At 43.9% G+C, this 13,016-nt stretch overlaps 1 protein-coding gene across 4 annotated transcripts in view; it reads left to right on the forward strand.

The window, feature by feature from the left end:
- Positions 1-13,016, forward strand: part of TNIK (TRAF2 and NCK interacting kinase) — a 283,956-nt gene that overhangs the window by 193,258 nt on the left and 77,682 nt on the right. For all 4 annotated transcript variants that reach the window (XM_035132807.2, XM_035132804.2, XM_035132806.2 and 1 more), the window contains exons 11-12: positions 1,920-1,986; positions 4,424-4,628. In XM_035132807.2, coding sequence (XP_034988698.2) covers positions 1,920-1,986; positions 4,424-4,628 — 272 coding nt within the window. The remainder of the gene's footprint in view (positions 1-1,919; positions 1,987-4,423; positions 4,629-13,016) is intronic.

Consider the following 13,016-nt stretch of genomic DNA (forward strand, 5'->3'; position numbering starts at 1 on the left):
TTTGTTTTAAACTCTGTGAACTGGGGCACGGCTTTGCCATTTCATCATTATTAATTTTTTAGGTGCACGCATATTAGGGCTGATGTTATAGGGGAAAGGATAGGGGTCCTTAAAGAAATTCACAAGCCTCAACCCCTGACTTACTCCAACTTTTGTCAAATCATAGCATCCCCTCCTCCTGTAGTACTCTAAATAAAGCTGCTGGGGGCAGTGCAGAAGAGCGGGCTGCCCCCAGCTCCTGTATACCTGTTGTAGGTGACTTTATCAACTCACTTGAAAGCAGATTCTAGTACAGTGTTAGGACGTGTTTTGTCTTGAAAATGGAGGTTATACCCTAGAATGACAAGTAATTTAATAAATGTAGCTCATTCCCCCATTGATTTTGTTTACCATTATATTCTGCATTTGGCTTCCTTTCCAGTGTCATAGGAAATGCAGGATAACAACTTAATGGACCTTTTATGTAGACTGGCAAGAAGGAAATGTCAGTGTTATACAGCGGTACCTCCGGTTGTGGATGGAATCCATTCCAGAGCTCTGGTCGGATCCCAAGGTTTCCGCAACCGGTGAGACTGCTTCTGCGCATGGTGTAGTGGTTAAGAGCGGTGGACTTGTAATCTGGTGAACCACGTTCACTTCCCCTCTCCTCCACATGCAGCTGCTGGGTGACCTTGGGCTAGTCACACTTCTCTGAAGTCTCTCAGCCTCACCCACCTCACAGAGTGTTTATTGTGGGGAAGGAAGGGAAAGGAGATTGTTAGCCACTTTGAGACTCCTTAAGGAGAGTGAAAGGCGGGATAACACATCCTACGCCGCCTCCTCCTCCTCCTCTTCTTCTTCTTTGTGTGCAGCGAAACACTTCCGGGTTTGCCGCTTTCGCAACTCGAAGTTTACGTTACCCGACGGTAACGTAATCCAGCAAGCCCCATACTACTAACTCCTTCAGTTAGCTACAAGTGTTCAGCATATTGCACGAATCCCTTTACCAGCCCCGCTACCAGACATCTTTCCTTAACAGTATTGCTGTGAAGATATCAGTAAGATAAAATATGTGATATGTAATAAATAATAAATGTAAAGTATTATTATTTATTGGAGATTGAAACCAGAACCCTTTGCATCCATAAGAAAGTTTCAAGTCACATTACATCTTATTTCAGTCCTATTCCTTATAGGCTATTAAGATGTTATAGGTATATTCAGTACAGTGGTACCTCGGGTTAAGTACACAATCTGTTCCGGGGTGCTGTTTGCACCCCGAAAAGTACTCAGCCCAAGCGGCGCCTTAGCACATGTGCGAAGCACGCAAAAAACTTGTGCATGCGCATGCGGCGGAACCTGGAAGTAAACACTTCCGGGTCCACCGAGTACTTAACCCGGAAATATGCAACCCACAGCGAACGCAACCCCGAGGTATGACTGTATACATACAGTTGGGGATCTGTTGGGGTTTTCCTATGATTCCTAGTCCTAGCAGGATGGATTTTGTGTGTCATTCAGGCCCAAATGATGGGGTTGCCCATTAACTTTATGCAGCTGGTTGTTTCAATACATAGTCAGGGGTTCTGAACAGATTATAATATGTCATCATGAAAAACATGAGAAGGATCTCAGCCCTTAACTCGCCTCAAGAACATGCAGCATATTCCTTTGGTCTGCATACTCAAATGAACAGGGCCTGATCATGGAAGGTGGAATGTTTTGAATGCGATCTTCTTAGCAAGGTTTTTTTTTTTAATCTTTGGTAAAATACAAACTTGTGGGTAGGTTGTGAGGTTTGAAGCCGATTCTTTAAACCATATTGATTCCCCGCCCCTCAGCGCCACATGTTAAAATGAAAAAGTTTTCTTTCTCACACCAGAGCAGGAAAAAAATGAATGATTTCTGTGAAGGATGCTGACATTCAATTATGTTTCTAGATGAGACTGAATACGAATATAGTGGAAGTGAAGAGGAAGAGGAAGAAAACGACTCTGGAGAACCCAGGTAATGAATAAATTATTCTTTTCTGACTCTGTGTGCTTAAGACCGGTGGAGTTTAATAGAAAGTTGTGTAGGGCTAGAGTGGGAAGAGACAGAGAAGATACATTGCCCTCAAAAATTGTGGCAGAGTGGGCAGTTCTCCCTAAAATTGGATTACTCCTTGAAAGCGATTCCTTCCTTTTGGCTCTCACCCCTCCTATTCCTGACTCAGGCCTGCTATACCAACAAACATCTGGGCATGCTAAGAACCTGGAGGCGCTTCAAGATGGCTGCTAGTTTGATGGTGGGATTCAGTTGCATACAAGCAAATTCAGGTTGTGCAGTTAAAGTGGATTTGGTGCTCTTGCACAACAAACCTGCTCCCCCCCCCCCCCAAAAAAAAAATATCAGAATTTTGTTGTAAGGAAAATAATTGGAAAAAGCACTAGATAGCAATTGCTTTACATGGTGGCATGCATAACCACCTCACAAACGAATCAGAACGAATGCTCCATAAACAGCCAGTGCGATGTAACCTCCCTGAAAATGATGTTACAGAAGATACTAGATCTGTCTGGTCCCATTTAGAAGTTAAGCAGTAAAACATTTTCTGGATTGTACCACTTAAGCCTACATGTGGAGGCTTGTGAATTCCAGTGTTGTTCCCTGGAAAAGTTTCATACCAACTTCATGGCAAGTGAAAGACTGGTCTGAATCCTTTGCTGTCTGATATTCTAGCTTTCTACTTGTGAGAAAGATTTTTGCATGGAAGCACTCAACTATGTGAATTGCCGTCTAAAGCAGTACATTCCAGGAAAAGTGTTATCGCTTGATTCCACCACTTACAGAACCTGGGCTTAGGACTGCGCACAGGGAGCCTTAACAATCAGGACTACAGTTGTGGCTATACAGATGTAAATAAGAGGATGGCAATCTCTGTGATCTCTGTAAAGTGTGTGACACAGTTGTGGAAGTACAGGGTTCTCAGAATATTCTCCAAATTAATTTATGTTTAAAAAGTGAGCTACTGAACACCTCCACAGGAGCCAATTACTACTGCCCTGGCAGACTTAAATTTTCTCCTGTTTCTCACACTCCTGCTTCCGCTCCATGATGCCTTTCTTGGTAGGGCTGGGCGATACCAGCTTTCCAACAGCATGATGTATTGCCAGCCAAACGTCGCGGCTTAGTGCTATACCGCAATGTTGAAAAAAACAAGCTGCATTGGCCTCTGCCCACGAGGGACCTGGTGAAACTGCCCCAGCTCTCACATCAGGAACTGAGGCAGTTTCACCCAGATGCTCAAGGGCTGGGACAACACAGCTTGTTTGCTCAGCTGGGGAGGGGGAAGCTTCCCCCTCCCCAGCTGAGACAGCCCCAGTGCTCCTCCTGCTCACAGGTGTCTAGGCAGAGCTTCAGGGCTCCTTTAACTGCTCGCTGTGGGGAGTGCCAAACACAGTCCCCTCAGCTGAGCAATTTCACGGAGGGGGGCCCCCGACTCACGAGAGGCAGTGGGGCTCCTTTAACTGCTCAGCTGAGGTAAGGGCAGCTGCACACTCCTCAGTTGAGCAGTTTAAAGATACATCGTATGAGGGCAGAATGTGATGGCGGTTTCACTCAGCGATATATCACTGGTGAAACTGCCACTGCTCCTGAGTCCCTCTGCTACCGTAGCAGCGCCTCTGAGGGAAGGAACTCTTTACTCCCTCCAGCAGATGCTGCTAGCAGAGGGACTCAGGAGTGGTGTCAGTTTCACCAGTGATATACTGCTGAGTGAAGCCGACATTGCGGTCTGCTCCTCATACTGGTCCTGGGCGATATATTGATATATCGCCCAGGCCTAGTGCTTGGCTCTCTGTGTTTTGTGTTTCAAACACAAAATTTCCTTGGGGAATAAAATGGTGGAAATGAAACATCAGGATGGTTGTTCTGGTAATGTTGGTTTAGTGCTTTACTGCTGAGCAGAGGCTGTGGCCTTTCCCTTAGAGAGAAGATTTCCCCTCTGCTTGCATAAAGCCAAGATGGTCATGCACAGTGGATTGATTTTATATTGTGGGTTTGACTCCTGGAGATGGCAGGAGGTGGGTTTGTGCCATTTAAGAACCTCTGTTAGTACAGTGGTGCCTCGCTAGACGAATTTAATTCATTCTGTGAGTCAATTTCTGTGAGTCAATGCATTGAATTTTTATTTTTATTTTTTTTGCCCATAGGAGCGCATTAATTGAATTTCAATGCATTCTTATGGGAAACCACGATTCGCTAGATGAATTTTTCACAAAACGAATTCGTCTTGCGAGGAAACCTCTGCTCAAAAAACTCTTCGTTAAGCGAAAAATTCGTCTTACAGGGCATTCGTCTAGTGAGGCACCACTGTAGTTGATTCAAACAGTTCAAGAGCCACCAGTGTTGCTGAATGCTGATGTACCCCTGAATTGACATGCCTTTGTCTTTCCCCGTGAAGCTCTATCCTAAACCTTCCTGGAGAGTCAACATTAAGACGGGATTTTCTGAGGCTACAGCTCGCAAACAAGGAGCGCTCAGAAGCCCTTCGTCGGCAACAGCTGGAGCAGCAGCAACGTGAGAACGAAGAACACAAGCGGCAGTTGTTGGCAGAGCGGCAAAAGAGGATCGAGGAACAGAAAGAACAGAGGCGGAGGTTGGAAGAGGTACTAAATGCGCCTTTCCATGCAGGGCTTTCTAACAGGCCTCAAAGGCTTCCAGTTTGGGGAATTGCAGGGAAGTGGGCAAATATGTGTTCTCAGCTGTTGGATGCTGGTAGATTTTATGTACCGTGTTTCCACTTTTTAAAGACACCGTCTTATAACTTTTTTCCCTCAAAAAAACACGCAGTGGCTTATTTTCAGGGGGTGTCTTTTTTAAAAAAGTGCTGGTACAACTGGGACCCACTGGCTCAGGACGCTCGGTGCTCTCTTCTGCGCGCTGCTGGGCGCGTTGTTGGCGCTGCCAGTTCCGAGCGCCTGCAGGGTGGGGTAGGGTGGCAGTGCTTTAAACCCCCAACCCTGTAGAAAGCAATGGAAGTTATGGACCGTAACAATCCTTAAGAGGCGCAGGTCTTAAAAAACCCCTGGTATCACCCTTGAAGCACAGCCTTCCAAAGTCAGGGGGGAAGAGGTCTGTTTAGACAAAGGAAAGGATCGGGGGTGACTCTGCGCCCTGGGACCCACAGAACTACTTTAAAAATCCCAACCTGGGGGGGGGGTCAAATAGTGAAGCCCCATAGCCCTGTAGCAACAGAAGGCACATTCTGAAGCACCCGAACTGTTCGGTTCCATAAAAAATCCAGGAATTGTAAAATTAACAACAACAATGGGGGGGGCACTCTATCCAGAGAGTTAAGAAGGAATGGGAAAGTGTTGAGTTATATATGGAAAAATATGGAAAGGAAAGTTAGTTAAAGATTAAAAAAAATAATTATCGCAAGGGAAAAAATAACATCATAAAGGGTAATAATATTAAATATAAAATAGACAACACAACAGAAAAAGCAAGTATATGACTAAATGAGATCGCACAGGAGTGAGGGAAGTGGGGAGAGAGGGAGGGGGGTAAGGAATGGAAGGAGGCAATGGTTGGAGGAGGGTATAGGGGGATGAATTAAAGGAAAATTAAGACTGAGAAGCGGATGGTTTTTGTTTTTTAAAGATGCAAAGGCTTGCAATCAGCCAAAGTATAGAGCCCAACTTCCAGGAGACTGCGATCTACTTGCGGGTTTATAAACTGGAGGTGATCTACCCCCGTTTTATTTGTGTTCAGGTCAGAGTTGTTTTTAGAGAGAGGAAATATCCCATTTTTGAGGTTAAAGTAAAAGTTCCTGACCTTTTTTTTATAATGAGGAACTGCTGCTAAAACTCCGTTCTTCATTCCACGAAGGGGAGAGGGGGTGGGGCGGGGTGCTCAAAGACAAAAGAAATGGAAAAGGAGATAGCGATCAACTGCAGCCTCCTGGGGATCGACCAGCCTCGCATTCATGCAGCCGCCGGGAGAGGCAAGGGCTGCAGCCGAGTGCTGCTTCACAAACAAACGGGGGAAAGTGCTTAGAACCCAGAGAATCTGGCTGAAAAACACGAAGCAGCAACAGCAATTGCACACACACCATCCCAAGCCAGCACAGTAACCAAGTCCCAAAAGCAAGAAAGGACTCAGCAAACACTGCTGCGGCCGGCGTTGCTGCTGCTGACTCGGGGAGCTCAGTGCTCTCTTCTGCACAGCGCCTATCACTATGGCTTATTTTCGGGGTACGGCTTATATTTCTCAAATGCTTAGAAATGCTGCTATGGCTTATTTTATGACTACACCTTAAAAAGGGGAAAACACGGTATCTGCACTAACAACCCCCAGTTCTGAGCTTGGAATAGCAAAGGAAGGACCATATACTGTATGCATACTGGTAGGTGCTGCAGCAGATGGTAAGGATGTAGCAGGCATGTCACAAGTTGGATGCAATTTAATAAAGGTCAAGGGCTTGTGTTTATCTTCATGATGGCTTTAGAAGTTTATTTTTTAAGCTGTGGCTGCCGTACTGTAACTATCTGGGCTGTAATTTATTAGGTTTATAAACAATTCACAGGCATCAGGGAAAAATTAATATGGTTGCCATAGCCACAAAATTCAGTTGCTCAAGCCCAGTGCTTCCGGCAATACAGGAAAACTGAAGCAGAGACACAGCGGCAGTGGCCCCAATATCCATCCAAGCATTACTCAGTGTAGACCCACGGAAATGAATGAACATTACTAAGTCAGGTCCATTAATTTCAATAGCTCTACTCTGAGTAAATACTACACATAAATTGAACACCATCCATAAATTCTAAGGATTTAACATGGACCATGTTTCTGTCCATCCCATTACTATCTGGCCACAGTACTCTTTATTTCCATATCGTTCCCAGTCTAATAAAGCCTGCACAGAGAATACTGTCTGTCCCACTTGCTTGTAACTTAGGCCTCTTTAATTGAATCAAGTGAGCTCTTTGTTCTCTTGAGTGAAGGACATTCTGACAAAGAGTGGCCCATTTGTGGTTACCTTTGTGATGTCCTCATAGCCACTCATATTGAAGTCATCCCATCCCATTAAAAAAAAAGACAATTAGCTATCTGTGCCAAGAGGTCACTGGACAAAGACTTTGAACAAATTGGCTTTCCTGTTACATGGAACCAGTCATTTTGCCCATTATATTCGGTCAAAGTCGCCTTTTTGCTCTCTGGGTTTCTAGGCAATGAACAATGTAGCCTGAGGCGAGTAATTTAAACGTGAAAGAATTTCAAGCAGCTGATTTTGTGCTACATACTTGAGTAAAAGTGAATAGTTCTTTTCCGTGGCTGCTATTATTCAGGGCTAAAAAGAGAAGGCAAAGTATATCTCAGACAGCAACATTGTTCGGCCTAGTAAATATATGAGGGCTGTTTCACATATTACTTTGTAGTGCCATGATGTTGACCATGACCTGCAACAATACACAACATTTTCCGTTCACTCGTGGGTCTTCAGCCTTCTGTTCACAGTAGTCCTCACCCCTTGGTGCAGGACCCCATATTCCATTTTGAAACTCAGGAGAACTTGGATGCAGATCGTTTTTTTAAAAAAAAATCTCCTGTTTTTTATCTGAGGCTCTCGGACCAGCTTACAAACAACAACAGAAAGCAACAATCCCTGCAATAAAAATAAACCATCATCCATACAATGAGAAAGTTTAAATCGGTTGTCTTGTGAAACACAAAACAATTTGCTAATTCAGAAAAGCCTGCTTAAAGATCCTTGAAACTTGGTACTGTTTCTTTCCATTCTTTAAAACATGAACCGTGATCAGCCAGAACCACCGATTAAAAAGTCGTAGACAGGGTGTTGTTGTTGTTGTTGTTGTTGTTGTTGTTGTTGTTGTTGTTGTTTTTAAAAAATCACACACACACAACCACTTTCCCACAGAATGTAATTGGGAAATATTGATAGATGCTTGTGTAAAAACAAATATTTTACAATGCCCTTTAAAAAAAAAAGAATATGATGTTCTGACCAGTTTTGAAATTCCACTGTTTAGTGTAATATTGCCTAGCCACTAAGGAGTCAGAAAACCCCAAATGTACTTGCTTACAGGGTTACAAGGCCTGCAGGGTACAGATCAAGGAGGTCACAGCAGGCAATAAACTTTATAAGACCTCCTCCTTTGGTAGCTATACTGGCCTTCTGGATCCTTCTGGATGCAGGAAGTGTTTGATACAGCATTTAAAATATGATCCTCAACCTGCAATGTTACAGTTTTTTCTATCACTTTTTGTTATGGGGTTTAATCTGAGGGTTGTTTTTATAGTTTAAAACGTTGGGGTTTTTTGTGCTGTATTGCGACTTGTATTGTGCTATGCTAGCTGCCTGTTCCTCAGCATGTAGGCAGGGTATAAATTTTTAAAAATCAATGCGTTCAAATATTGACCCAAGTAGTGCAAAGAGAAAAGAGATAATGTGTTGCAGGCCACACAGCAAATAGGGTAAGAAGAAAACAGCCAGTTAAAAAAATGGAGAAACGCTTTCCCACAGCAAATGTAGTGATACGGCCTTCTTGAGTGAGTACAAATATATGTAAAAGTGGCCTTCAAGATGATAGGGTTTATGCAGCTCTGATATACTACAAGGAATCTGGCTCTGCCATTGCAATTGGATGTGTCTGCCTCCAAAAAAGAGCAGGTGATCCGGAACAACCGGGAGATGGAAGAGGAGATGGGATTAGCTGCCGTTTTGTAATAACACAGCGCTGGCTGGCTGTCACGTAGTCAAATGCTCTTTTATGCTGAAGCAAATAATAATAGCCTTTCTCTGCCTGTCTTCCCCCAAGAGGTTTTCATTTGTGAGCTTCGTGGCCTTCTGCTTAACAATTTCTTGGTCATTATAGGGGACTTACAGAGCTGTGGGTACTCTAGCTTGCTTGACGGGGCCTGAGGCTCCTTATACTCCTGAGAGCGCCACACATCTTATCCTCATATTCTCCCCACCCATGGGTTAAAGTAGGGTTGGCAACTGGCAGTCTGCAGACTACATTCCACCACTGTCCTGGGTTTCTGTGGTTTTCCTTTGCCTCCTTTACCTCCAGGCTGGAAGCAGCTGGTGTGAGTGTCTTTGCCTGCGGCACTGAAAGAAAAAATCCAAAACAATGTGGTCTGTGCATGATGCTGGGAAATTAATGCTTATGCTCCAGATGATTGGGAAAGCTGCTTTCACAGCTTCCTTCTCATGCAGTGCACTGCGTTCAAATTCTAAATGTCAAACAGCACCAGATTAATCCAAGCTTGAAGTAGGGAGACAGCAGATAGAGGGCTTTGTGAGTGTCATGTGTGCTTTAAATGGGGGCTTTTTAGTTCAGACTAGCCCCATAAATCACAATAATCCTTTCTGGATGGACACCTAGCTTATGCCTTCTCCGTATTGAAAATTGCTACAGACACCCTAAAAACGATTCATGCTGCATTTTAGCAAATCAAATTGTTACCTAGCCCAGAACCATAGCACCTTAAAGCTGTTTATATTGCGATAAATGCACAGCCATTGCTCATCCCTTACAAAAAGTTCAGATTGCTTTCCTCAAGGAAGCCCTTTTATGGTATATGGCAGCTTTTATGCAATCATGCCACAACGTATTGCTGTGTAAGTATTATTCTTTCCCCAACTAGTGATTGGGAGCACTGTCTGGACTCTTGCTTGCTGAGGGTCATGAATACCTGTTGCCTACTGTCTGTGCATCACTTGGGGGCTGGTGAAAGGCAAGCCATGTCCAGCTTCAGGACATTCAGGTGGAGGTCAACTGCTGAGACTTAACTGGGGCAGTTCCAGAATCACATCATTACAGAAGATTGAAGTCCAAATAGAGGACTTCAAGAAGTCTAAACACAGGGGCAACCTAAGAAGCAAGGCTTTTAAAGCTGAGTTTTCAAAGCCCCACCCACAATACAGCTGCAAGCCATCCATGCTGCTTGCGTATTTGCTCTACATGCAAAGAATCCTTGTTTCTTGGGCGAGCTGTTTGGCTTCTAGCAGCTGACTGAGCCTGCACCTTTAGGCACCTGTGCTTGCTCGGTCCAGTGGCCACTTCTGATTTCAGAAAGGATGTCAGGAAGGGAAGACTGCAATTCTATTTTGCCCAAGGCTCATGGAACCCCCTGGCCTTCCTCATTGTCCCTCAAAACAGGCTGTTGCTCTGTGACATTTGCAGGTTGTCCTACAAGGAGAATTCCTTGAGTGTAGCCATAGCACCATAACTCGAGAATCTGGGCTGCAAGGAGTGGACTCTCAGGAGAATTGGAACTGACTAGCCTCGAGGCAAAATCTGGATTTATCATTTGGTGCTATTTCTTCCCTAGCACCTCCTCTTCTGCTTTGTCTTGAGGCTTACCGTGTTTCTCCAAAAATAAGACACCGTCTTACATTTATTTTTCCTTAAAAAAACACACGGTGGCTTATTTTCAGGGGATGTCTTTTTTTATTATTAAGTATGGTACAGTTTAACCTACAAGGTTAAACTGCCTATCACTATGGCTTATTTTCGGGGTATGGCTTATTTTCGGAGAAACACGGTAGGTGGGCTGGCTGCCAAGCTTTAGCTGACCAAAGTGCTTCTCAAGACTATACCTTATGAACTAGTCGTCTTCAATTCCCGTACAAGTATACTACCAGGCTGGATAAAGCAAAAACATTCCCCTGCTTTTTGAATAGGTGGAACTGGATGCTGACTGTCACAGTCAGGTGACTTCACCAAGGATCTGTGAGTGTGTAAATATTTACAAAATTTGTCAGGGAATAAATTTAATGCTCTGGTCATCAGCTTTCAGGCACTCGTTGTTTACATATAATAGGAAACCTCTGATTACTTAAAACTGATAAAGAGTATGGTGTGCCTGGAAAAGCTTGATTACAGCATTTTTAAAAACTAGTTATCTCCCACCCCTGTTCTTTATATCATCTGGCTCCATGCTTCTAGAAACCCTGAGAGAGAGCTGTCTCAAACACTGCTTTCAAATAGTGCAGGGCTGCTTCCTAATGTGATAAGTTACCCCTTAATAAAGGCATGGAGGGAGCCAATATCCTGATGCTTACAGCTGGTGATAAAAACCTGTTGTCGTCTTCCAGCAGGCAGTGCATTCAGCAGAAGAATGGGGTGGATTGGTTCCATGCTAAGCCGGCAATGCATAAGGGTGCTTCACTTGAGGCATCATCCATGAAAAAGTGGTCCGTGGCCCTCCAGGTGTTGTTAGCCTCTGAACTATCAGCCACAGCCAGCGTGACCAATGGGTGGGACTGATAGGAATTGTAGTCCAGCAATATCTGGAAGGGCCACCGGTTCCTCTTCGTGGTTTAAGGTCTCTGAGCCACATTATCATGAGTCTTCCTCATATGTATTCCCCAGCTCACATGAATTTGTTGTAGAGAAGCAAAAAGTCATCCAGACCCAAAGTTGCTGGCTTAGCATCCGGTAGTATATCTTGCCCTTTGAGCTGGTGTTTTTAGCATCAGCAAATGTCTCATCCAGGAAGCTGTTGGTTTTCTAAAGAGGCTGATTCTGAGCATGACAGTGAAAGGATCATAGATGAATAATTTGACAGTCTGGTTGCAGTTGTCTGAAAGCTCTGTAAGTAGTAAATAATTTTCACAAGAGCGGCTCTTCCAGAGTGAAGGAGTGCTTGCAGATTTCACGTTTGTGGCGTGCAAGATAGGAAGGGCTGCAATTGAGCAAGTGCAGAGAGAATTGTAGAGGACTGAAAAAATGGAAGCCTGGAGGAAGAGAAGTTATTTCCTAGTGGAAAGACTTGAAATAGAAAACTATGCACTGGTCTATGGCTACGTTCCAACAAATCTAATATGTGTGCGTGAAGGAAGGATGCACACAGCACAGAGCTCCTATGAGGATTTCCCCCTCCATTTCTGAAGGAAAAACTTCTTTATGCTTACATTTCAATATATTAATTGTAAAATGGGTTGCTTTTTCAGCATATGGTGACTATCTCAAAGAAAAGGTCAGCATTCAAGGTTTCCAGCCCCCACACCTCCTCAAATGTTATTTCTACATTGATCTTGGCAACTCTCTGGAAGTACTAAAGAGACCACTCATAATTCTCAAGTCACATTTTAACAATCTATGCAGTATAAAGTAAATTAGGTTGCGCTAAAAACTGGCTAGCCCATTTTGTGGACATTTTCTTTCCTATGAAGAAATGCTATTACATATACATATGCATATGCACACACACACACACACACACACACACACACACACACATGCACACACCCTTCCACATCTGAAGTCCTGCTTCATCTGCACAGTAAGGAAAAGCAGGGCCTACTGAGTGATGGTGCCATCTCTGTCTTATTTTAACTCCCATAATGTGTCCATGTAGTTGAACAGATTTGGTGTCACTGAGGACAAACACACCTAATTCAGCACTGCCCTCCTTCTGAATTAGATGTGTTTGTCCTCATTGCCTCCCATGGAACCAAATTTACTCTCCCTGCGTCATTGTTCCTAGGAAGGAGTGCTATTTTTAAACAAAAAGTGACTGCAAAACTCAACCTAGCGCAAAAAAAGAGAGGAAGGACTTTTAGGAAAACAGCAGCAAACCAGTACAAACAAAATGTAATAGTTTTGAGGTCTTTTACCAAAAGGTTTGGAAATGCTTGTTCCCCGTTTTTAGATTTCATTTTCTTTTGCTCATTGTTATATTCAGTTTCCTAATGCTGCAGCTTTATGTTGCTATAAACACTCACTCCTCTCCATTGGTATGATTTACTACATTAGTTAACATCTCAGTGGGGAATTGCATATCACTGATGTACAGGCAGCCCATACCCCATTAGTTCTATAATGAAAGGTGCATTAAAACGGCAAACATTGTTCCAGAAAGGCAGGAGACATCCCAGTGCAAGCAGGGGAGGAGCTGGAAACAGCTCCGTTGTTTCCATGAACTTCTGCAGTGAATGATTGAAGCTCTTGCCCAGGGGTCAGCAAACTTTTTCAGCAGGGGGCCGGTCCACTGTCCCTCAGACCTTGTGGGGGGCC

The sequence above is a fragment of the Zootoca vivipara genome, chromosome 5, assembly GCF_963506605.1.
Source record: "Zootoca vivipara chromosome 5, rZooViv1.1, whole genome shotgun sequence".
NCBI classification, from domain to species: Eukaryota; Metazoa; Chordata; class Lepidosauria; order Squamata; family Lacertidae; genus Zootoca; species Zootoca vivipara.